The following is a 24,933-nucleotide window of genomic DNA, read 5'->3' on the forward strand; positions in this document are numbered from 1 at the left end:
CAGATATATCTGCTGATGATGGCGGTTCTTACACACTGAACAACTATCATCTGTGTCTGCCTGCAAGTCCCGGCGTCCAGGGGGCGTGTCCCGGCGGGCGGGGGGCGTGTCGCGGCTGCCGCTGTGTGCCCGTACGGACCTGCCGATGGACAGATATGTCTGCAGACATATCTGTCCATCGGCTGTGCAGCACAGCCAATGCGATATGTCGCTGAACGCCGACGTTCACCGACATATGGCAGGTACACACTGCCCGACAGGCAGCAGATACATTGGCCGATCAATTGATCGGCCAATGTATCTGTCAATGTGTATCCAGCTTAAGGTGAAAGAACATGTTAGCTGATAAAATGTGTATTTCAAATCTGATTGAAGGATCAGGTGCATAGAGGTCAAGGTATATGTTTGAAGAGATAAGATTTTGAGGGTATGTTTACACTCTTGGAAACAGAGATTGTGGTAACAATGTAGCCTGGATAGGATTAGAGCATGCACCAAAACTGTAGCACTATCATGCGTGATAAAGATGGATACTAGATGTATTTATGTTGAAGGCAGACAGTTGTTAAAGCATGAATGTGAGAAGTAACTGGGAGTGGAGTGGCTAAGATTATTCCTAGCCGGCTTGGGGAATGCAAGAGTTTGGAATGTTATTCACAGTAATAGAAAGAGGAACAGATTTAGGAGAGCCTGCAATCTGGGGCCCTTTCAAAAAACAGATCTGCTGCACTCAAGTAGAATAAGGCTGGGTACACACTGGACGATGTATGCCGGGCCGACATATCATACCGCAGATACACATCAAAGTGACGTTATGAACGACGGAACAATCACTCGTTCCGTCCTACATTAACATGAATGGGGCCGCATGCCATATCGTCAGGTTTGATGTGCAGCACATCAAACCTGACGACTTTGCATGCTGCTGCTGGAGCGCGCTTATCCTGCATACGCACTGCACGATGTCGTTACGATTTGGCCAAATTGTAGCGATATCAGCCCAGTGTGTTACCCGGCTTTAGTATGGAGTAGTGACTTTTAGCTTTAATAGTGAGTAGGTTATTGGCTACTTTAGCAAAGCCTGTGTCTGTGGAGTGATGATGAGAGAGAAGTGTCATTTTTCGAAACACTTGTAGTACTGGAGATCTGTGGTGGGAAAGGAACCCCTGACTCGCATGTGGTGGGAAAGGAACCCCTGACTCACATTTGGTGGAAAAGGAACCCCTGACTCACATTTGGTGGGAAAGGAACCCCTGACTCACATGTGGTGGGAAAGGAACCCCTGACTCACATGTGGTGGGAAAGGAACCCCTGACTCACATGTGGTGGGAAAGGAACCCCTGACTAACATTTGGTGCGAAAGGAACCCCTGACTCACATGTGATGGGAAAGGAACCCCTGACTCACATTTAGTGGAAAAGGAACCCCTGACTCACATTTGGTGGGAAAGGAACCCCTGACTCACATGTGGTGGGAAAGGAACCCCTGACTCACATGTGGTGGGAAAGGAACCCCTGACTCACATGTGGTGGGAAAGGAACCCCTGACTCACATGTGGTGGGAAAGGAACCCCTGACTAACATTTGGTGCGAAAGGAACCCCTGACTAGCATTTGGTGGGAAAGGAACCCCTGACTCACATTTGGTGTGAAAGGAACCCCTGACTCACATTTGGTGTGAAAGGAACCCCTGACTCACATTTGGTGTGAAAGGAACCCCTGACTCACATTTGGTGTGAAAGGAACCCCTGACTCACATTTGGTGTGAAAGGAACCCCTGACTCACATTTGGTGGGAAAGGAACCCCTGACTCACATTTGGTGGGAAAGGAATCCCTGACTCACATTTGGTGGGAAAGGAACCCCTGACTCACATTTGGTGGGAAAGGAACCCCTGACTCACATTTGGTGGGAAAGGAACCCCTGACTCACATTTGGTGGGAAAGGAACCCCTGACTCACATTTGGTGGGAAAGGAACCCCTGACTCACATTTGGTTTAAATGCCCTAAACTAGCTTCCATTTGGGTATATAGTACCTCATTCTGTATGTAAAGAGCCTATGTATATTGACCCACATGGCCTATATTAGCCATGCTAAAGTATATGCAATAATTTACATGGCATATATTAAATGCCACAAAGTGATGTATTGGAGACTGATAGAAAAACCCTCTGTTTTCTCTCAATAAGGTATGGCTAGTCTGTTGCTTAGAATATATTGCCAGCAAACTGCATAGCACATAGAAAACCTTCCCGAACACTTGGCTGCCATAGATGTCCCACTGTGAGGCCTATTCTATCTTACACAGCACATTCAGCAGAATGATCACTTTCTTTTAACATTTGAGTAAAAATCATGCAGGACAGCTCTGAAACCCCAACCATCTGTCACACAACTCTTTCCTCTCCATATAATGTTACTTATAAAGCAGAGATGATTCTCATATCCAGTCCTCAGTGCACATAACAGTGCTGGTCAATCTGCCGATAATGATAGATTGACCACTATCTGCTAGTGGATACGCACCTTTTTTTTTACACTGTTAGTGAGTCCCAAGTACTGGGTTTGAGAAGCACTGGGATACAGCAGTGCTTCTCAAATCCAGTCCTCAGGGCACACTAACAGAGCATGTTTTCCATATATTCTTGCTGGAGCACAGGTGTATTCATTGCTGACCTTATTTTTCCTTGGGGTTCTAGAGCTGCAGCACCCCCAGTGAGTCAGTTGGAGTCCGTGCACTGGCTTCACTGGCAGTGGCTTCCCATTGCTAATCACATGAAGGGCAGGCAGTCCCAGGGGCAGGAGTGTACTCCCTTAGGACTATCAATCCAGGCCGCGATTAACAGAGAGCGCTTCCAATAGGAAGCCACTCCTCCAGCTTTTAGGTACTGCATTGGCTGAATCCCCAGGAAACCGGTGATTGTGCACATGGTCCCGCTGCCTGCGAGATGCACAGTGGACTTGGCAGGCGCAGCAACTCTTTCTCTGTACAGCAGCACGGGCAGCCCCCCTTGTCCAAGAGGGTAGGAGCCGCCACTGTTACTGACTGACACATTTCATAAGATCCACAAATGGTTCTAATTATTTCACTTGTGATTCTGTGAGGAGACCTGGAAAACATGCCCTGTTAGGGAGCCCTGAGGACTGGACATGAGAAGCACTGGGATAGAGAACAAGAACTCGAAGCTTACATCAGTATCGGTCTTAGAAATATCTTCTCTTTTACCATTAATCACATTAATGGTCTGTTTTTTGTAAGAATGCATGTGTGTAGCAAAATTATATTTGATTTCCCCTCCACCCCACTCCCATAATTGCTTCATCTTTGTCTTGTACCCATTCCTGTTCCCTCTCATGACTGTTTCATTAGAACACACAATTTTTTTTTTAACGGGAAAAAAAAGATGAATTAATCATTGTATAAAGCTTAAGACAGTCAGCTGCTGGCACTCATGACCGTCCTTCACATCTATCTCACTTGACCATCCTCCCAGAGAAGCCTTATGCTTTTGTGCTGCATTGGCACGACTAGTTATCAGTCGGCTCCGAGCAGTTTTGGCATCATTCATGCCTGCTGGACACAGGGCACTAGCTCCCATTGTTTATCTAATTGACCTGCACTTTTAATTTCCCAGTGCCTGAAGACAATTCTTTTTTTGTGCAGCAAAAGATTTTGGGCAACATGGACCGCTGAATTCTATAATAATATGATGCATAGCGACTACTGTTTTAGAACGCAAAATACCTTAAAAAAATAAATGAATACAAAACTTAAAAAATGTTTCCACTAATATCTAGTGGTGAAATGACAAATATAGGGATGTAGGATATTATTAGAATGCAAAGGACCCAGGGTTGCATAAAATTGGATTTAAAAAAAAACAAAACAAAAAAAAATGGATTTATTTTATTTAAATCAGTTTTTTTTTTTAAATAGGATTTTTTATTAAAAAATTTTTTAAGTAAACGTTTTACATTTTTTAAACGTTTATTTAAAAAAAAAAATGTAGTAGTAAATCCTATTTAAATCAAATAAATCAGTGGGTTTTTTTTTTTTGTGCAACCCTGATAGGACCAATATTGTTTTCTCAGCTTAACATCAAATATTAAATATAGGCTCCATCTGATGGGCAAATTATCCTGGAAATGTAGTAATTGCACAGCTTATCTTTGCTACACTGTGACATCTATTCAGCCCATGTCAGTCTCCATTGACTTTTAATCAAGAGTGTTTTCAGCTGTCCATAGCAAACCCCTACATAATATCCTTGGACACGGGAGGGTGTAACAACTGCTGCCTTCATGAGATGGCCTTTTTGTCCTGATTATCTAGAGAGATGTGAGGAGATATTCATTCTATCTGAAGTATGCGCGTGGCAGAATACCCTGACAGCTGTGCTGTGCTACCATGGCATGGCCCTCACACCCTCCTTATAAATGTTATCATTGACACCCATTCAATGCGCCGAGATAAAGCAAAGTGCACACACAAAGCTCCACTGTGCCATTTGTGAACAGTGACACATTTGAGTCAGAGGGAAGAAATGAACTGTACGGATGTAGAGCTTGTGTAACTTGTGAGTGGCTGGATCACAACATCAAGTTGGAGAAATCCATAAAGGCACCTTGCAGCATTCTAATGCTGGGTAAACGCTATGTGATAAGTAGTTTGTTGACTGAACGAACAACATATCACATAGCCCATCTGTCCGTGTGTAGAGGCGATATGTCTGTGACCGACATTGTTCACCGACATCTCAGGTCGGTTCTGCAGCACAGCCGATGCCGATATACCTTGCAGATATACCTGTACGTCTGGCTGTCTGTCTGGCCGACCCGCCAACCAACCCATATGCTGACCCAGGGACCGCCCATAATGACGTCACTACTTGTTCCTGTGGCCTGACATGTTGGATGGCGTACTGGTAAGTGTGTATGCACAATATCGTTTGTGCATACCACTTCCCACATCGTTGGATCGCTTGGCCCATCGCCCAGGTGTGTATCCAGCTTTAGGCCCATAATTAATCCTTTGAGATGTGTGGGCGCAATGTGTATGAATGTGCATATCAGGGTATGGTACGGAACCCAAGGGACAATTGGTGATTTTGGTCTCCTATCCTGGCATCAGGATATCACAATTGATGTGATATGTTGTCTGCTTCTCAAAAATGGAATTCCTTGTTGGGCTACCGCAATTTCATGATCTGTTGATAGCCTTCCCTCTCCTAAAAGCCCTACACTGGCTCCCTGTCCCTTCAGAACCCAAATCAAACTCCTCACTCTTACATACAATGCCCTGACCCAATCCTCTCCCATTTACATCTCGGACCTTATCTCCCATTCCACGCCCACCTACTTCGGTCCACAAATGAATGTCGCCTTTCCACCCAACTGATTACTTCCTTCCACTCTGGCCTCCACGACTTTGACCATGCTGCTCCTTTCCTCTGGAACTCTCTCCCTATCAGACTCAAACGGGCTCTTAAGACCCACTTCTTTATCAAAGCCTCCCAGCTCTCATCCAAACCCACTGCCCCATACTCCTTGCTCATTGTCTCTCCCCCCTGTGTCACCCGTGTCTACCTGCCCCTCCCCTGTAGACTGTAAGCTCTCACGAGCAGAGCCCTTTCCCACATGTGCTTTGCCTTCCCTCACTTATACCATCATCTCCTCCCCACAGCATACAATGGCACCTTTCCCTTGGGTATTATGCATACATGCCGACATTCAGTTCCCTCCTTCCGGGAGGGAGCTGAATGTCTGTGCACAGTGGTGGGCGTGGCCGGGTGATGATGCGGTTTTGGAGGCGGAGCCACACAATCGCCTCATCGTGGCTCCGCCCCCTCTTCACAATTCCGAAAATATTGGCATTGTGAAGCAGGGGGCGGAGCCACGATGATGCGATTCGTGTCATTGGGCCCCCCACTGCGGGGGTTTCTTGTAGTAGTTGGGGGGGGGGTCAGGCGGCAACCGGGAGGCTTGCCTGCCTTTCCGGGGGGTTGGGAGCGGCTCCCGACCAAATCGGGAGGGTAGGCAAGCCTGGTATTATGACTGCTGATGCCGCAATGTTCTGTACTGTAAGTGTCTTTGTTCTTGTTTTTGTTCATGGTGTTTCTGTCTATGTACTTTGTGATGTGCTGCAGACCCCTTGTGGCGCCATATAAATAAAGAAGAATAATAATTATTATACCTACACAATTTGGGCCTGATTCAGATTCGCAGGCAAAGCACCAGCATCTATTTTTCCCACTGCGCATATGACTGAGTCTGTCCAAGGACGAACATTCGCATCTCGGCACAGATCTGTGGAGCTGTTGTAGCACAGATCTCCCCTTGCGGCTAATTGAGTGTAAGTGGGATGCAAAGGTGTGTTTGCAGTTAGCATATGTTTGCCGCCGGCATGTAGCCAGAATTGGAATCTGTATGAATCACCGCCAGACCTAAATCCGGCGGATGAAATACCGACTCTGGAAGACTGGCAGCTGAAGGTCCCGACTGAGGTAAGTGACACCCCTAACCCTCCCCACTGTCCCCCCCCCCCCAACCCTCCCTTAGGGGTGCCTAATCTCTCTCAGAGATGCTTAAACCTAACTCACCCTCTCGGCACCCTATACTTAACCGTCCCGGGGGTGCCTGGCCCTAACCCCCCTTCCCCTAGACTGTACCTAACCCTCCCGGGGGGTGGGGATGCCTAACCATATGTCCCCCCGGAAGTCCCTTATCTTAAACCTTCCCTCCCCGCGGCTAAGTGCTCCCGACGCCCGGCTTACCTACGATCGGTATGCCGGGCGTCGGGATTTCGGCATGGGGCTGATAATAGGCGTCGGTATCTAGATGCCTATCATTAGTCCCATGCCGAGACTTCACAGTCGGGAAGCCGGCGGTCGGCATTTCGACTGCCGGCTTCCTAACTACATCCCCAGAATTACGTCCAGAGGTAAGTGTATGCAAAGTTCTGGCGATTTCAGGCAATTTCCTAGACCCAGGATAGGACAGGGGCAAACCTGTGCTGATAATGGCGGCTTCTCTCCCAAACCTATGCATAAGGGCTGTGCAGCCGCGTAGAAGCGGCTAAGTCTAAATGCTGGCGTAAGGCTGCAGCTATTTTCAAGCACATAATGATGACCGTAATGTGCATTACTCAAGTTGCAGAGAAGAAAAGAAGAAAGGCAAAAGGAAATGGCTCTTTTAAGTAGTATAAAGTATATCCATATAACTTAACTAAACATTTAGAGAAATATAATGTGGCAATAACACTACTGATGTATAAAGTATATTTCCCATTACTAACAATGCAGTGCCAGCAGCTCAGAATGTATTGATTGTTCTACAGCTAACGGGCAAACGGCTATTAGACTATCTATACATTTTACATGAAGCAGCTGCATATTAGAGAGATTAAAACCTCCCTCTTCTGTGTTCTCTTTGTTGAATTTTGCAAGGGAGTGATGGAATAAATGACATCACTAGGCAGCTATCCCTGCAGGGCACAGGATTGCTTTGTACCACTGCTGACAGCTGTCCTCACGTATTACCACGGGGCATGTCTTCTCGTACAATAGAATCAACCCAACCGTTTTTTTTTTGTTTGTTTGTTCCCCCCCCTTCTTGTTCAATTCAGATGTTGAGGGCTGCGTTTCAGCGATATATCGTTTTATTTATTTATTTTGCAATCGTACATCACCTTTTGGTTGCTTGGTTTGTCTTTTATTTATTTATACATTTATGCACAGGTTCTAAAATGTGCAATATTCCAGCACTTAGTGTATTTGTGTTTTCCTCGTTACTGCACTTGAGGTTTATTTTCCAGTCAATATGAAGTTTGCTGTAAAGTTTTTATTACTTTTTTTGGCATGATGTCTCCGCATCAAAGCGGCTGTCATGGTAGTATCAGTACCGATGCTAATGGCACTATAATATATATTGTATATGTACTGTACTACGGTCTGCAAATTACGAATGTCATACACTGTGTGTATATATGTGCGTAATTTTTTTTTTTAATATATCATCTATCTCAAAGGTAAGGCGGCACTCAGAGACTTTTTTTTAAGAGTGAATAAACTCCAGTGCTTAAGCAGTCAACGTTTCAGAGATCGAGTCCCTGTCGTCAGGATACATACATAAGTGTGAAATACATAAGTGAGCAACTTAAATGCTCTTACCTCCATTACACTCCCCGCAGTCTCCGCAACCACGACAGTCTGAGTTCCGGTTCCCTCATTTTCGGGATTGGCATCCCCAAGCTCACCGGAAGTGATTGATGTCACCAGTCTCCGGCCGGCGGTCATGGGAACGCTGTTACACATACGTGTGTGTGTGTGTGTGTGTGTGTATATATATTATATATATATATATATATATTATATTAGCGTGGGTCAAAAAAAAAATACTATTGAGAATTAATTGGTTGTTGGTCCACAATAGGTTTGCACAGCATGGCACCATAATAGCCATCATTCTATCTGTCTTTCCTTGTAGCAAACCCGGAGTTTCAAACTAGTGGGGCTAACTTTCCCTTTAACTCTTGAGCCAGGGACGGTCTTTGAACTATTGGTCACTTATCTAATACAAAAACCATAAAAACCTCTATCTCAGAGGCGAATTCCCATTTCCCTTTCCAACACTACACTTCGACAGTTCTGGCTTCATTATCTACTCGAGATATTATTATTATTATTATTATCCTTTATTTATATGGCGCCACAAGTGTTCCGCAGCGCCTTACATAGTACATAGAACTAATAAGTGAACAAGAAACAAGTAACTTACAGTACATTACAGTGCAGGACAGGGACACAACTTATATACATTGCTGAAATAGTGATTAAAGCACTCACAATAAGCTGCCGGGAGTTGGCGGTCCCGTGTTAGGTGCCCTAATGGGGAGTAGAGAGTAGAAGAAAATGTAAAGAGAAGCACATGAGGGAAGAGGTCCCTGCTCATGAGAGCTTACATTCTAAGATATGTCTAATACCTTGGACTTGATATTCCAAAGTGACACTGTTCTATCTAAAGATATTTCATATTTATATAGATATTTTTATATTACTTTGTGTGTACCTAATTGTGACAATGGTGGGTGTACTGGTATTCACCAATGTGTTTCTCAATTTCCCCATTTAGATGAAAATACACTAGTGACTCAATTGCTTTACACAAACAAAACCCTACCAGCAGCTATGTATAAAGAAATGCATTCTCACTTTTTCTATATAGGTTATTTATCCCCTTCTAGGCGTAATTTGATGGGATTATAACATAATTCATCCTGTCCTAAATGTGCCTGTGTGAATGCGTCACTTTACCATTGTCTGTGGGATTGACCATTAATTCAAAGGTTTTGGGTGTAAATTAAAGCCTTTGCTATTGACCACCTTCTTAATTATTTCCCACTGATACCTGAGTGGGTCATCTTTGGAGTTACGCCTCCGAGATCTAGATATACCGAGGCTAGTAGGAAGCTTCAATTTATTATCTAAACTGGCACAAAAATTTAAAAAAAACAATATTTCAACACTGGCTTCATCCCAACACCTCCAAGTTTATCCTTTTGTTTTTTTAGGAGAAGCTGTTTTTCTTATTTAGGATGGATTGGCTGGAGGCCTCGCACAATAAGGAGACTAGGGTTAGAGACCATTTTAATTATGGAAAAGTTATGTGGATACTCTACCAACTGCCACACAATTGCAAGTTTTAAAACTTGCTTTCGATACATGGTTTGGTATGAAACCAGGATATTGGGTCCTATGTACTAAGCCTTGGAGAGAGAGAGAAAGTGGATGGAGATAAAGTACCAACCAATCAGCTCCTAACTGTCATTTATCAAACGCAGTCTGTAAAGTGATGGTTAGGAGCTGATTGGTTGGTACTTTATTTCCAACCACTTTATCTCTCTTCGAAGCTTAGTACATTGTTAGAAGATGACCCTATTCAAGTATAAGTGACTTGATGTTTTTTTTTGTGTGGGATGGGTACCGCTCTCTTGGAAGACCACATTATTCCCCCCTCCCTCCTCCCTCTTCCCGTTTTTCTGTTTATTATTAGTTTATTTTATTTTTTAGATTTTATTTTTCTGCTATTCATGATAAGGGGAAAAAAAGAGAAGCCGACTCAAAGGGGGCGATTCACTTGCTGCATGGGCGGCGATAATTAATGAGCGGACAGTTTTTCAATTCAATTATTCTGGGCGCTCATTTATTATTGACCTCTTCACGCTGCCAAATCCCGTCTAAAGTTCTAGTTAGGATGCCCTTACCACAGGTTTCTCGCTCATTTTTGCTTGCACCCTCCTGAGGGTGAGCGCAGAAATGCCGGCGCTGGTGGCTTTTGTGCTCAGACAGAGCAACAATTGAATTGATCCGCCGGGCGACTTAAAAATAAAAATAGGGGCCGGCTAAACAATTGAATTGCCCCCACAGAAGACTGTTTTCTCCTTTTTTATTATAGTATTATAGTTACATAAATATAAATACTGGGTTTTTTTTCTCTATACCTATATGTATTGGAAATACAGTTTGAGTTATTTACAGCTTGATTATTGTGGTACAAAATAATTTTTTCTTCATATTGTTATGTAGGAATTATCTGTTCATTGTGCCATCATCACTAACAATAATTATATTTGTAGCTTTTATGATATGCTCAACTAAAAAAAAAAAAAACTAAAAAAAAGGAAATGTTACTAAGAGCCATATTTTAGGTCATTAATCTAGTATTCTAAGGCACCATATGGTTGCAAAACAGAGCATGGGGCAAAAACTGTAGCGGTAAAACAACATTTAAAAAACATTGGTGAAGCATTTTATATGCAATAAAATCAAGATATCCGTCATAAAAGGGAATGTATAGAGCAAACATAGTACCGAATGTGCAAAAACATAATACAAGAACATAAGTGCATGAGATGGAAATGTGGCCTTCTTATGTAATCTGTTTGGGCAGCTAAAGATGTATCCCTGAGAATCCTGTTCAAGGAGAATATGGGCTGCTGTAGCCACTCTTTTTTTTTATTCCATCTGAAACAAATGTATATAAATATGTACAGTTGACTAATAGTCTAATAGTAAAACTAGTGCCAACTACAGCGAAGATATCTTCTGTGCAGAAACCTATTATCCAGGATAGTAAATCACAGATTTTTGGCAATCCTGTCATACCAGTATTAAACAATGTTTCAATTATTGAAATATGTATTCATTTATATACCAAAGCAAAGGCAGTTAAGCTTAATTACCATTGAAAGTGTTACTGCCATGACCATCTGGGAGTGGGAAGGGTCCCGTGCTGGGTGCTATAGTATCAGAATGCACTGTACTGATCATAGAAATGTCCTGTGCTACCCTGAAACCAAACTGGAATTTTGGGGGGTGATAGGGGGAAGTGGAGATGGAAACATTTAATTCAGGTCCCAGAAAGATCTGACTATGCCAATGAAAACTAAACATTTCTCCCTCCGTGAATAACAATATATATCCAAATGATTTTAATCAGTGTCTGCTCTCCTGTTCACAACAGATGGTTTACTGGGCACATAACATTATCCTTCTGTCTGACAATCAGCCACCGTACAGTTTTAGGTGTCTCATAACCACATTTTCACCCCCCCAAACCCACATTCTTCTTCTGCAACTCAATAAATAATTCAATACTATTAATCTCTTAATGAACAAGCAATTAACTCCCCCTTTTCCCAATGTCACAGAGGAGAACATTGCTGGCAATGGAGAAGGAGGATGAGGAAGAACGGAACAAAACCATAGAAAGCTTAAAGACTGCCCTGAGGACGAAACCCATGAGGCGAGTATATTTCATAAAATATCTTATATATCACTTTGCTGGCAGCTATGCTAATTGAACTCCTATTAACAAGGTACATGCACCTGGCATAGAAGAAAATGTTTACCTAATTTTTTTATTTTTTTATTTATTTTTTCAAAAACCTTTATTGATATTTTGCAAACAAAGGGAGGGGTAGGAATTGGGGTACAAAGATCAAAATGGGGAGATTACTATGCATTCAGAACAAGACTGTTAGTACTGCAGGCTTAACCCGGCTTGGGGTGCTTTAATTTGCCATTTTTGCCAATGTTATAACGGTATACAAATACATCGTGTTCCCAAGATACTAAACAAGGGTGGAAGCAGGTGCAACAAGCAATGTACTAAATGTCTCAAGTTCTTCTTGGCCCCATTAATATATATTACTCAATGGGTGCTGCCTAATGACATGATTTTCTGGTTATGCTAAATGATGGATTTGGTTATTCTGTTGTCTGACATGGCCACAGTAATGGCGCCCATCTTTATATTAGTTTATACGAATATAAACATTTGCATTAGTGAATTATACTGTAAAATGCAAAAATCTTCACCTCTGATCATTATTGGCTCCTCCAACAAGATAGCCGCTACAGAGTTACCGTCCTATAGATAACGTATCCATGTCATTTAATGTTCAGCATCTTGCTGTCCCCTAGATACCGCTAGCTGTGACACCTGCGTCTCTCAGCCTCGTTATGAGCTCTCTCCTGATGAGGACCAGGTGTATCAAGCCGTGGAGAGAGAGAAAGTACCACCCAATTGGCTCCTCTCATTTTACGGGCTGGGTTTGGAAAATGACAGGAGCTTGATTGGTTTGTACTTTATCTCTCTCCAAGGCTTAGTACATAGACTCCTTAGTGCAGTAAGGCAAGGGATGAAAATAAGCGTGGATACAAAAATCTGCAACAAGTGATGATAGTAAATTATAATATCTGATAACAAGGCTAGTTATGTAATAGCTCTCCTCACAGCATCACTCTGCTCACTAGTCTCAGTAAGATCTGTACACTGTTACAATGCTGTTCTAAAGGCTAGACCAGTGGTTCCCAAACTTTTTTGAATCATGGCACCCTAGAGTATCAGTATTGTTTTCACGGCATCCCTAAGCCAATAGTTTGTTATTGAGAAATTCAGAAAATAATGTAGTAAAGTGAAGTCAATTGTGCTGACCTGTCATCCTTAGGGTCAGTTATGTGGTGGAGGACAGGTTTGTGCTTCTGTTTGTCCACATATTTACATTACATTGACCATAAAAAATGTTATTTGGTGCTGGACCACCAACCTGAGGCACCCCTGCAAGTGTCCCCAGGCACCCCAGGGTGCCGCAACGCACAGTTTGGGAACCATTGGGCTAGACCATAACCAGACTTTCAGGAAAATGTATCAAAGTTCTAAAGAGTGGACAAGTGGAAAAATTGCTCACAGCAACCTATCAGTTTCTAGATAGCATTTATCAAGTATGTTCTATAAAATGATGGGTAGAAGCTGATTGGTTGCTACTATTTGCAACTTCTCCAATCTTTAAGGGGGAATTCAATTAGCTCTGATAACTTTCTGGGTGCAAAAAACTGGGCTCTCAAATTTTTTTTTTTTACCTTCGGGCAATTCAATTAGAGCCCGTTTACTGCGCTTTAAAAAACACATAGAAACCACGATAAGCTCACTGACCTGTGTGTATTCACTGCCCGATCCACAAAAACAGGATAACTATCGGGGATTTTTTTCGGAGCCTACTGAGGTCCCAAAAAAAAAAATCCCTGATGAGTGCTGCAGGCGGCAGCACTCCAGGACTATTTGGATAGCCCCTGGGGGTCATTTAGCCAGCAGTAAATTACCGCGACTAGTTGAATTCCCCTGTCAGAATGTTTGATACATCTCCCCCATATTTTTATGTTTGTATTCTCTTTGCAGTCACTTACAAATAGATACATCAGAAATCCATTATCTGTTTGTTTCTGTAGGTTTGTGACCCGATTCATTGAGATGGACGGTTTAACGTGTATTTTGAACTTCCTCAAAAGTATGGACTATGATATTGCAGAATCCCAAATACATACCTCTCTCATTGGCTGCATTAAGGCACTGTTGAACAACTCTCAGGGGAGGGCGCACGTCTTGGCCCATTCAGAGAGCATTAATGTCATCGCTCAGAGTCTGGCCACAGAGAACATCAAGACGAAAGTAGCCGTGCTAGAAATAATGGGAGCGGTCTGCTTGGTCCCTGGCGGACACAAAAAAGTCCTGGAAGCCATGCTACACTACCAGAGATACGCCAGCGAGAGGACACGCTTCCAGGTAGACTGCAGAAATATTCTTATAATAAGGGCACCGGTCACCTGTACAAAACGATGGTCGCCAATTTGTCAGCTGAACAAATGTTTGTGAGAATGCTACCTATTCATTCACTGTGAGCCCTAGACACAAGATAACTTAAACTACCCTTAGGCTTGGTTACATACTGGTGTTTCAACGCAGGAAGTACATTTGTTTTTAGCATGTAATGGTTAATAAGCGCTTGTACTTGTGTTTGAAACGTGCATTAAACGTGAAGTATGAAAAGTATATTAGCACAAACATTAATGGCTATTGGGGGGGTGGAGATGTACTAAGCTTTGGAGAGTGATAAAGTACCAACCAATGAGCTCCTGTCATTTTTTTCAAACACAGCCTGTAAACTCACAATTGGGAGCTGATTAGTTGGTACTTTATCACTCCCCAAGGCTTAGTACATCTCCCCCATGATGACAATGGGCAAGATGTATTCCAGTGCCACCCATATGTCGTAGCATTGAAAGTACCAATATTGTATGTAATTTGACATTCGGTCTTAATTTTATCAGAATGGATTTGTGTCTGCAGAATTAACCAGGGTTAACCACAGTGTGACTATATACCAATATAAATCATCTTATTAAAACAATAAATATATATATGAAATGAAGGGATTTGCGTTGAAAAGAGAAATGTATCCCTAATGGCAGACTTCAAAGTAACTGATATTGTACATTCTTTTGTAGGCGTTTGTCTGTCACCATACATTATTATATATTTCATCATAATTAAGTGTGTGACAGGGGATGGGTACAGGATGCCGGCACTCAGGGATTCCGGTGCTCAGAATCACGACGCCTGCATCCCGGCAGGGTTAGGATACCGACATTTGTCGGTAGTATCCTAACCATCTCTCTTCCCTACCCCTCCCTACCTGGTGCCTGATCCTAACCCCCCTCCCTAGTGCCTAAACCTAACCTCCCCACACCCTAAACCGAACACTCCCCCTTTAGTGCCTAACCTTAGCCCTTCCTCTAGTGCCTAACCCTCCCCCTTGCGCCTAACCCCTATCCACAGTACTTACCGTCGGGTTCCAGCACCAGCATTCTAAGTGCCAGCATCCCTACTGTTGGGATATTGACCAGATCCCTGTGACAGCGTCTCGGCTAATGACTTTGGCCATCTCGCCTGCTGTGATGTTGACTAGTACAAGTTAATAGGTTTGAGCTTCACCTGTTATATTTGGACAGTGTTGGGCAAAAATAACATGTAGTAAACAGAATATGGCAGGAGGAAGAGTGCACCGGGTCTGAATGTTGAATCCGTACAGGTACAGGTGCAGTTTCTGCCTATTTTGATTTTGCAGAAAATTTCCCTTTTTATCTTGATGTTTCTTAGACCCTAATTAATGATCTGGATCGGAGCACAGGAAGGTACCGCGATGAAGTCAGCTTGAAGACTGCAATCATGTCCTTTATTAATGCAGTCCTGAGCCAAGGATCTGGTGTGGTAAGGATAGTACTTATCTATTATTTTGTTTTACTAAAGACATGTACCCCTGCGATTTATCAAACTCTAACCCCCGTCATCTGGAGCCGAGCACTGACGATCTACCATAATTGTTGTTTATTTTAAGGAAAGTTTGGATTTCAGACTTCATCTCCGATATGAGTTTCTAATGTTGGGAATCCAGCCAGTTATTGATAAGCTCCGGGAACATGACAATTCAACACTAGACAGGTAAGTCATTCAAGTCATACTTTTTTGACGCTGTTATACATTTTTGTTCTGTATTGTACATTAAAAAACTATTTGTGCGTATATTATTAATAAACCCGAATGCTTATTTTTCTTTCCTTTACGAATAGACATTTAGAGTTTTTTGAGATGCTGCGGAATGAAGACGAACTTGAATTTGCCAAAAGGTTTGACCTGGTGAGTGTCCGGACCTCTGCCATTGCACGTAGGCATGGGGGGAGTGTGACCTGGTGTCTGGCATTTATTCTCTGATATTTCCCATTTATGCAGGTTTACATAGACACTAAAAGCGCCACTCAGATGTTTGAATTGATCAGGAAGAGGTTAACACACTCAGAATGTTATCCACACTTTATGTCAATACTTCATCACTGCCTACAAATGCCTTGTGAGTATATGAGCCATTGTGTTACAGTATTAGGGGGACTAAACTTTGTCTAAGCTGCACCTAGATGATCTTTGGAACCTTGTGGGCAATTGCATTGCGGGAAATTCTGCTGGTCATAGCTCACACCCAATAGAGGTGCACGCACGACAGAAACGATCTGCAGATCACTGGACCCTTGCGCGGAATTAAATCTGCCCCCTAATTATGGAGTGAGGTTAAATGTGTACAGATATTACATACGTATAGAAACCGAACAAAGAGCACTTGCAGATGCTCACAATCTAACAGGGAGAAACAGAACCAGGTGCAGTAAGGATAGATAAGCATGGTTCTGCTCCTCAAAAACGCTAGTGCAAAATGAACACAGTCCAAAATGTATGTGTAAGACATCAGCACTCCCCACTCACTGCAGCTAATGGAAGGTAAGTGCAGTAGCACTGAACACCCCCAATAAATCAGTAGTAAATCATGTAAACCTTTGACTCAGCGCTGTGAATTAAGTGAATCCAAATAACAAAGAAAAAGTCATAACATATTTCAATCAATATATGTGCAATCCAATCCAACCAGATCAACACACAGGGGTAGATGTACTAAGCCTGGGAGAAAGACAACATACCAACCAATCGGCTCCTAACTGTAATTTTTCAAACAGCCTGTAAAGTGACAGGAGCTGATTGGTTGGTACTTTATCTCTCAGTCTCTACAAGGCTTAGTACATCCCCCCCCTTCCCCCTCCCCCTCCAATATGGGTATAATACCCTTCCACTTAAAGGCTACTAAAATTATGTGACCGTGGGGTGAGAAAAAGAATAAGGGAAGATCGTCAGGAGGGATTTTTTGTGGCCTATAAAGAAGCTCTCTTTAAGTGGAAAGGGTATTATACCCACATTGGGTGTGGTGATCTGGTTTGATTGCATTGCAAACATATGGATTGGGATTTTTTTCTTTGTTATTTTGGAGTCACTTAATTCACTGAACAATATATATATATATATATATATATATATATTTTGTTGTATATTGCATGTATATATTACACATTGTTCACAGCGCTGAGGGAAAGGTTTACACCATTATTTGCTAGTGTGAAATGGACCCTCAGCATTTTTCATTTATTTACACTGATGTTTTTGTGAAAACACAAAAGGAAGAGACACACAAAATCTACCTTTCATGTTTGGCAGAATTGAGTAAGTTACGGCAGATTAATTATATTCATTTGGGGATTACTTCCTTCCCCTAACTGTCCCTCCTAGTGCCTACCCCCGACTGTCCCTCCTAGTGCCTACCCCCGACTGTCCCTCCTAGTGCCTACCCCCGACTGTCCCTCCTAGTGCCTTCCCCCGACTGTCCCTCCTAGTGCCTTCCCCCGACTGTCCCTCCTAGTGCCTTCCCCCGACTGTCCCTCCTAGTGCCTTCCCCCGACTGTCCCTCCTAGTGCCTTCCCCCGACTGTCCCTCCTAGTGCCTTCCCCCGACTGTCCCTCCTAGTGCCTTCCCCCGACTGTCCCTCCTAGTGCCTTCCCCCGACTGTCCCTCCTAGTGCCTTCCTCCGACTGTCCCTCCTAGTGCCTTCCTCCGACTGTCCCTCCTAGTGCCTTCCCCTAACTGTCCCTCCTAGTGCCTTCCCCTAACTGTCCCTCCTAGTGCCTTCTCCTACCTGTCCCTCCTAGTGCCTAACCCTAACCCTCTGGTAAATGCTTAACCCTAACCCAAAAAAATAAATCTGTCGACCATTTATTTGTGGACCTTTTGCCCCTGTCGACCTTTTGTCATGTCAACCTTCTTCCATGTCGACCAAATCATTGTCGACCTTTCCAGGGCCGGCTGCACAGGTCGGAGCACCCTGTGCCGGCTCCTGAGAAGGCACCCTTACATCGCGCGTGGCTAAACCTTGTGACCGAAAATGGGTGCGTGGCCTTATTACCATAGGCCACGCCCCCAGCATGACGTTATTTGGCGGCGTGCCCGCATGGCATGCCTCCAAATAACGTCAGGCTGGAGGGAGCCTCACTAGTTGGGCTTCCCCCAGCCCTCTCTCGTCACTGAATGGATGCCACGCACATGCGTGCAGCATCCATTCAGGCTCTGGGGTGCGGCACCACCGCACAGCTGCGGTGGTGGGGGTACCCAACCTCCCAATTTGACCACCCGCGGGCCACTTCGGCCCAGGTGTGGAACAGTGGGACAGTACTGAAAATCGGGATGTTGGGGAGGGGTGCGCCCTCTATGGGTGGCTCCTCTGTGCGACTGCACCAGTCGAACACCCCTAGAGCTGGCCCTGGACCTTTTGTATGGTACCCAGATTTCTACGTTTGTGGGGAATATGATTGAAATTGGCACCTGCAGATTTGCCAGACTATTCTAAAGGTACATTTCCCTTTGTGGCCAGAACAAAATTTGCACATTGTCACTTTGGCCAGTTTGGAAGACAGTGGGTGAGATCCGGCCATACATTGTGATTTTAATGATCTGTCTACTTTCAATAACATGCTTCTATGATTCTGTGCAGTGGGCATCGTATTTCATGGGCCTAATACTCCTGTATGAAGTTCTCCCATGTGAGACCAACATTGTGGAACTTCGCAAAAATCCTGTTTTCATTTTTATGTATTTTGGGAGGGAGGTTCAGTGATTCGGGTTCAAAAACTTGGCTTGTTGTCCTAATGTTGGCTACATTGATAACCTGATAACAATTACAGTGGATACTGTATGCTTTATTACTATTACATTGTCAACATGTTCGGCTTAGGCAGCTGTGCTACAGTTGGCAATATTGTCTTTACATTGCTTTGGGCACTATTCTTGTATCACGCCGTTATAGAACCTAGCTCCCAGCTGACAATTGTTCTATCTTCTGGGCTGGTTATTTTACATTCTTTCTTCGCTATACTAAATTTTTGCTATATCACAACTATTAATAGAAAGCTTATTTGAGTTACTCTTGGTGACAGTTGTTTTATTGTTTATCCCAAGAACACGATAGTGTATCAGATACTTTGTGCATTGAAGGTTATGCCCTTGTCCTCTGCATAAAAAGTTATTGTAGTTGTACATGAGACTCTCTTCTGCCTTTTGTATTTCCAGATAAAAGAAGTGGCAACACTGTGCATTACTGGCTACTTCTGGATCGGATAGTTCAGCAAATAGTAATCCAGAATGACAAAGGGCAGGATACAGACATCTCTCCGCTGGAAAATTTCAACGTCAAAAATGTTGTTAGAATGTAAGGAGGCCTCTTTACGCCAGACCCTGGTGCTGCTGTTAGCCATAAGACTGATTAACCCATGTGTATAAGTTTTACACAAAAAGGTTGCAGGATTTTTTTTGTTTTGTATTTTAACAAACTTGCGTTCCCAACAGCCATCTTTAGGATTATTCAGTTATAAACGTATGGCAGTGTGGCAATTGGTTACGTCCACAAATCTGTATCTATATTAAGATTGCAAATAATTAAGATCAGAGCCGCAACTAGACTTTTTGGTGCCCTGTGCCAGAGAGCATTGGCCCCTTCCCCTCCCCCCCCATTTTTTAAATAGGGACATAAGATAGTGCACCTGAAAAAGGGCCATAGCCTCATGGGGAAGGGCCCGGGAAGAGATAGGGGAGGCCAGGATGCTGGGGATAAAAGAAGAGGAAGCTACAAGTAAGAATTATAAATGAACAGGAAAATTGACAGGCCCAAACAGCGCCCCCTGCCCTCCTGTGCCATGGCACTGGTCACACCACCCTAGTTACGGCCCTGATTAAGATAGTGGAGGAGGACTGCGCATATGAGGGCAGTGGCTTCACACTGGAAGTGCTTTCTGCTTGGCGCAGTCCTAGAGGGAGATAGCACCTACCTCTGGGACTGCCAGTCCAGCGTACGCTTAGCAGAAAGCACTTCCAATGTCAGGCCAGTGCACGTACTGGGGGTGGCGGTTTTTAATGGGCGGTTGCAGTCCCTATGTACCCACCATTGGTAAGCTAAGGCTATGAGTGTGTGCATGTGTGGAGGAGGCATTGTTTGTATGCACACTGAACTTCCTGTTTCGGCATTGAAAGAAGCCTTTCCAGCTATCATAAGAGCGAACAGTGTGTTCTCCACTATATAGTAAGAAGACACATTCCGTTTCAGACATCTTACAGTGATCTTCAAAACCAGTAGTGACTGCACATGGTTAGTTTTCTAAGGTTTTCCTACAGTTTTGCATTCCCCCATCAGTTAAAGTGACACTAATTTACTAAAGTGAGATTTTTTAGAAGTGCAGATGTTGCCCATAGCAGCCAATCAGATTCTAGTTATTATATTCTAGAACGTGCTTGATAATTGTTAAGTAGAATCTGATTGGTTGCTATTAGGGATGTGCAGGCTCGGATAGGTTCGAGTTTGCACGTGGAGTTCGGATTTATCCCTCCAAAAAAACGGAACTCAGAAAGAGGCAAAACGTCATCTTGCACGGACGAACATCATCATTCCTGGACTTTTGTCCAGGAATGATGATGTTCGTCCGTGCAAGATGACGTTTTGCCTCTTTCTGAGTTCCGTTTTTTTGGAGGGATAAATCCGAACTCCACGTGCAAACTCGAACCTATCCGAGCCTGCACATCCCTAGTTGCTATGGGCAACATCTCCACTTTTAAACACTCTCACTTCAGTAAATATACCCCTAAATCTAAAATACAACTACGGATACAAATCTAATTGCCCATAATGACAGGGTAATATTCTTATACAGTTGCTACGCAGAAGATTACAGGCTATTACCATTGGTTATCAATGTTTCAGTCTTTCAGAGTAAAATAATGTGTGCATTGTCCTTTAGTATGTTAGAGCAGGAAGCCCGAGATGCGCAGCGAAATATATTCATTAAAAATATTTACATCCAATTTTTGGGAATGTTAATAGTTATTTTAATTAAAGTAACTTGCACTTTAGGTCTAGTTTGCATTAGCAGGAAAAAGTACATTTCCCTTCCTTCCATTTCACAATGGTTCACACTGTCATTATATTCACAGGCTGGTCAATGAGAATGAAGTCAAACAGTGGAAGGAGCAAGCTGAGAAGATGAGAAAAGGTAAATACATGTGCTGTATATGTACTTGGTCACGTCAAGTCCACAGGAGATCTTTACGTTGTACAGTGTGCAGTGACTGGGAGATGGTATGGTCAGAGTGTGATCTGAGGAGTGTGTACCTAAGAATATGTGGATATTATTTTTATTTTCTATGAGATAATATATATATATATATATATATATTGTGTTATTATTGTAAGCTCATACCAAGTTGACTGTCTAATCCGCTGTAAATTATTCTGGCTTACATAAGGATATTGTTGGCAAACCCTAGAACTGTTTAAGCTTAATGGTTGCATCATACCTAACCGCAGATATTGCCAGTTAATGCTTTGCACCTACAGTAGAAGACCTCTGGGGGAGATGTTTCAAACATTCTTAAGAGGACAAGTGGGCAAGTTGCAATGGGAAACGTCTCCACTTGTCCTCTTTTGAAGAATGCATCCCCCCCTACAATCTTTCAGTTGCAACTTGGGAACCAATTACTGTGGTACTTCACCATCAGTCTGTAAAATCACATTTTCGGTATTCTGTGAATAACAGCTGGATTTAAGAGGATTTAACGGTACGTAGAAAAATCCTATTTTCTCTTCCATCCTCTTTGGAGGACACTATAACCTTGTGGACATCCCAAAGCTGTCTCCAGGGTATGCACTCAGCAAAGCTGTGCGAGACAATTGCATTCACCGGAGTGAGCTACTTGGGATACAGAAACTAAGGTGCTATATCAAGGAAGGGTTATATAGATGAGAAGCTACATTACCAACAAGTAGTAGCAGTTTGAGTACCAAATCCTGCATTGCGCCCTCTATAACCCAAGGTTAGTAGTGTTCCCAAAAGAGAATGTGAGCAAAAAATATAAAATGTTACTGAAGGGGAAAAAAAAAATTTTTTTTCTTTTTTTTTTTTTTCTATGTTTTCTGTGCCATCTACATTGTTGATCATGATGAGGATCATTCATTGACTAAATTGGTGTGAAGTACACCTACTTCACTTGTTTACCTTTCTTTAGAGCAGCCGTGTTCAACCATGGATATACTAAAATCCTGTTTTATCCCTGTAGTCTACTCTGATCATGAAAAGAAAAAAAAAAACACCTTTTAAATCCACTTAATCTATTGACAATAATATACTGTATATAACCAATTGTGGCAAGAATATGATAAGGATACTCACTGGATCTCTTAACTTGTCTCTATTGCAGAGCACCATGAGCTACAGCAGAAACTGGAGAAGAAAGAGCGAGAGTGCGATGCCAAGACTCAGGAGAAAGAAGAGATGATGCAAACACTGAATAAAATGAAAGAAAAACTGGAGAAGGAGTCTAGCGAGTGCAAGCAAGTGAAACAGCAGGTGGTGGAGCTCACAGCACAGATCCAGGAGCTGAACAGTGTAAGGAGTCCTTATATTCTTATGTATTTATTAGGTTTGTAACACAGCATTGGGCACCTCGAGCTGCCTCACAGTTTTGTTACTTATTATTATTACTACTACTACCAGTATAGAGTTTCGGTTGTTATTTAGGTTTGCATTGCTATGTGCTCATATAACAGTTGTCTGCTGCTCCAGCCTTTGAAAAGCATTGGATTGACATACCTCTTATGGTATACAGCGCTGCAGGGGAGAAGAAAGGCTATGTACAGGTGTCAAGCAGCCAGTGAGAGCTTGGTGGGACCTCCCTCCTGCTCTCACTGCACTTGTACTAGACAGGCACACTAGCAGCTTATATCATAGATACACAACTGTATGCAAATATTTGGGCATCCCTGGTGGGTAAATTGCATGTTTCATTGTTGTCTATATGACAAAAAATTAACTAAACCTCTGCAAGGTACAGAGGTAACTGTTACCTCTTTTTAAAGCACAATAATGTTCCAACAACTGGTGTGTCCTCCCACATCCTACTATGAGGATGCCATATATAGAAAGTTAAAAAAAGGGGCACTCACCAGGTTCCTTTATATATGGAAAGCAGACATTTATTTCTTATTGCATGACAAAATGATGTGATTTCTTCTCTAACGTTTTTGGACTCCATCAGTCCTTCATCAGGAGGCACAACGGCAAACCATAAGCAGCATCTGCAGTGCACCAAACACCAGCAGCAAGTAAGACCATGCCCCCCGGGCCCCAAATTTACCTACCCAGTCAATCAAAAACAGGTGTCAATAGGGCCAGAATAATTATGACCTCATTACCTAATACTAACTCCCTAAATGATCATAATACATAATTATATGCATGTACAGCACATCAATTACGATCTTACCCCAGCGGAAATAAAATACCACCACCTCGGCAACCATGATCCCAGTAATCCACACGATCACCAGCTTACATGCTGGAACGCACGCCAAAGCAGCCTGTGCATTCCAGCTAGAAGGCGGGGCAGTGCTTGCGGCCAGAATGCTGGTAGAACGCATCCGCTTTCCACTAACTGGAAGTAGACAAGTATTAAGTCAGTCCAGGCAGATCATCGGGAGCGCACTTCCACATTCCATAAATATATATATATATATCAACATTTCTAATCTCTTATGGTCTCTGCCTGGGGACAAATAAATTTTTTTTTAAAAATAAAGATAAATGACTGATACAAGCAGAGGAAGACTATAGAAAGATATATCTAAACCTTCAAGCTTGGAATTTTCATTGTCAGAAACATCATTAAGAAGCTGAAGTCTAGAGGAAAGATTGAAATCAAGACCATATTAGGAAGACCCAGAAAAATCTCTGCAGAATCTCCCCATAAACTTGTCAGATGTACAGTAGGAAGCAGAACATACATATTACTGCTAAGGGCCTGCAGAAAGGTTTAGCTGACATGGAGCAGAGGCCCTCATTACAATGTTGACTACACAAAAATGATCCGCATGGAAGAGTTGTCCAAAGGAGACCTTTCCTACCACTTTATCGCAAAAGGCAACAATCATAAAAATGTAATTTGTTGAAAACTAAGTAAAGGATTCAGAGTAAAGCACCAACCATTTGGTGGCAGAGCAGCTACGCTTAGGCCGCCGGTGGCACAGGAAACCTGGTCTCAATGAAAGAATGGAATCCACTAAATATCAATAAAATTCTAGAAGCTAATGTCCCCCAGCCAGTGAAGAATCTGAGGCTGAAATAGGTTGGCTACCTCAGCAAGTCAACCATCCAAGAAGGCCTCAAAATGAAGGGACACCGTTCCTAATGCAAGAATTGCAAGACATTTGGAAACTGATCTCTGACAAAGGCGATGTTATGATTGACGTGGGTGACCAAACTTTTGCACTTTCCACCTTAACCATTTTATTTTTATATATTTCAATCTGCGAGTCTAAAAAATTAAAATAAATAATTGTGCCTTTAAATGTGCCGCAATAGGTCATGTTTTATTTTGGACCCTGCAGAGGTTGTGCTAACGTCTTTCCATTCAGAGCTTCAGCTCCATAAGCACTTTGACCAGGGTTGTCTGAACTTTCAAACAGCTGTGGGTGTATACTGTATATGTATATGTTTTGAAATCTTTTCTTGTATGCGTGTATACTTTAACACAATGCTCAAATGCATTCCTCAGGACACACTAACAGGGCATGTTTTCCAGATCTCCTTGCTGGAGAACAGGTATATTCATTACAGACTGACACATTTTA

The 24,933-nt window shown here is 42.8% G+C and overlaps 1 protein-coding gene across 4 annotated transcripts in view; it reads left to right on the forward strand.

Moving 5' to 3' along the window:
• Window positions 1-24,933, forward strand: part of DAAM1 (dishevelled associated activator of morphogenesis 1) — a 178,080-nt gene that overhangs the window by 102,132 nt on the left and 51,015 nt on the right. For all 4 annotated transcript variants that reach the window (XM_088473710.1, XM_088473713.1, XM_088473712.1 and 1 more), the window contains exons 5-13: window positions 11,707-11,801; window positions 13,787-14,120; window positions 15,495-15,605; window positions 15,733-15,836; window positions 15,965-16,031; window positions 16,125-16,242; window positions 19,332-19,470; window positions 21,243-21,301; window positions 22,506-22,693. In XM_088473710.1, coding sequence (XP_088329836.1) covers window positions 11,707-11,801; window positions 13,787-14,120; window positions 15,495-15,605; window positions 15,733-15,836; window positions 15,965-16,031; window positions 16,125-16,242; window positions 19,332-19,470; window positions 21,243-21,301; window positions 22,506-22,693 — 1,215 coding nt within the window. The remainder of the gene's footprint in view (window positions 1-11,706; window positions 11,802-13,786; window positions 14,121-15,494; window positions 15,606-15,732; window positions 15,837-15,964; window positions 16,032-16,124; window positions 16,243-19,331; window positions 19,471-21,242; window positions 21,302-22,505; window positions 22,694-24,933) is intronic.

The sequence above is a fragment of the Taudactylus pleione genome, unplaced genomic scaffold (genome assembly GCF_031769625.1).
Source record: "Taudactylus pleione unplaced genomic scaffold, aTauple2 ptg000139l, whole genome shotgun sequence".
NCBI classification, from domain to species: domain Eukaryota; kingdom Metazoa; phylum Chordata; class Amphibia; order Anura; family Myobatrachidae; genus Taudactylus; species Taudactylus pleione.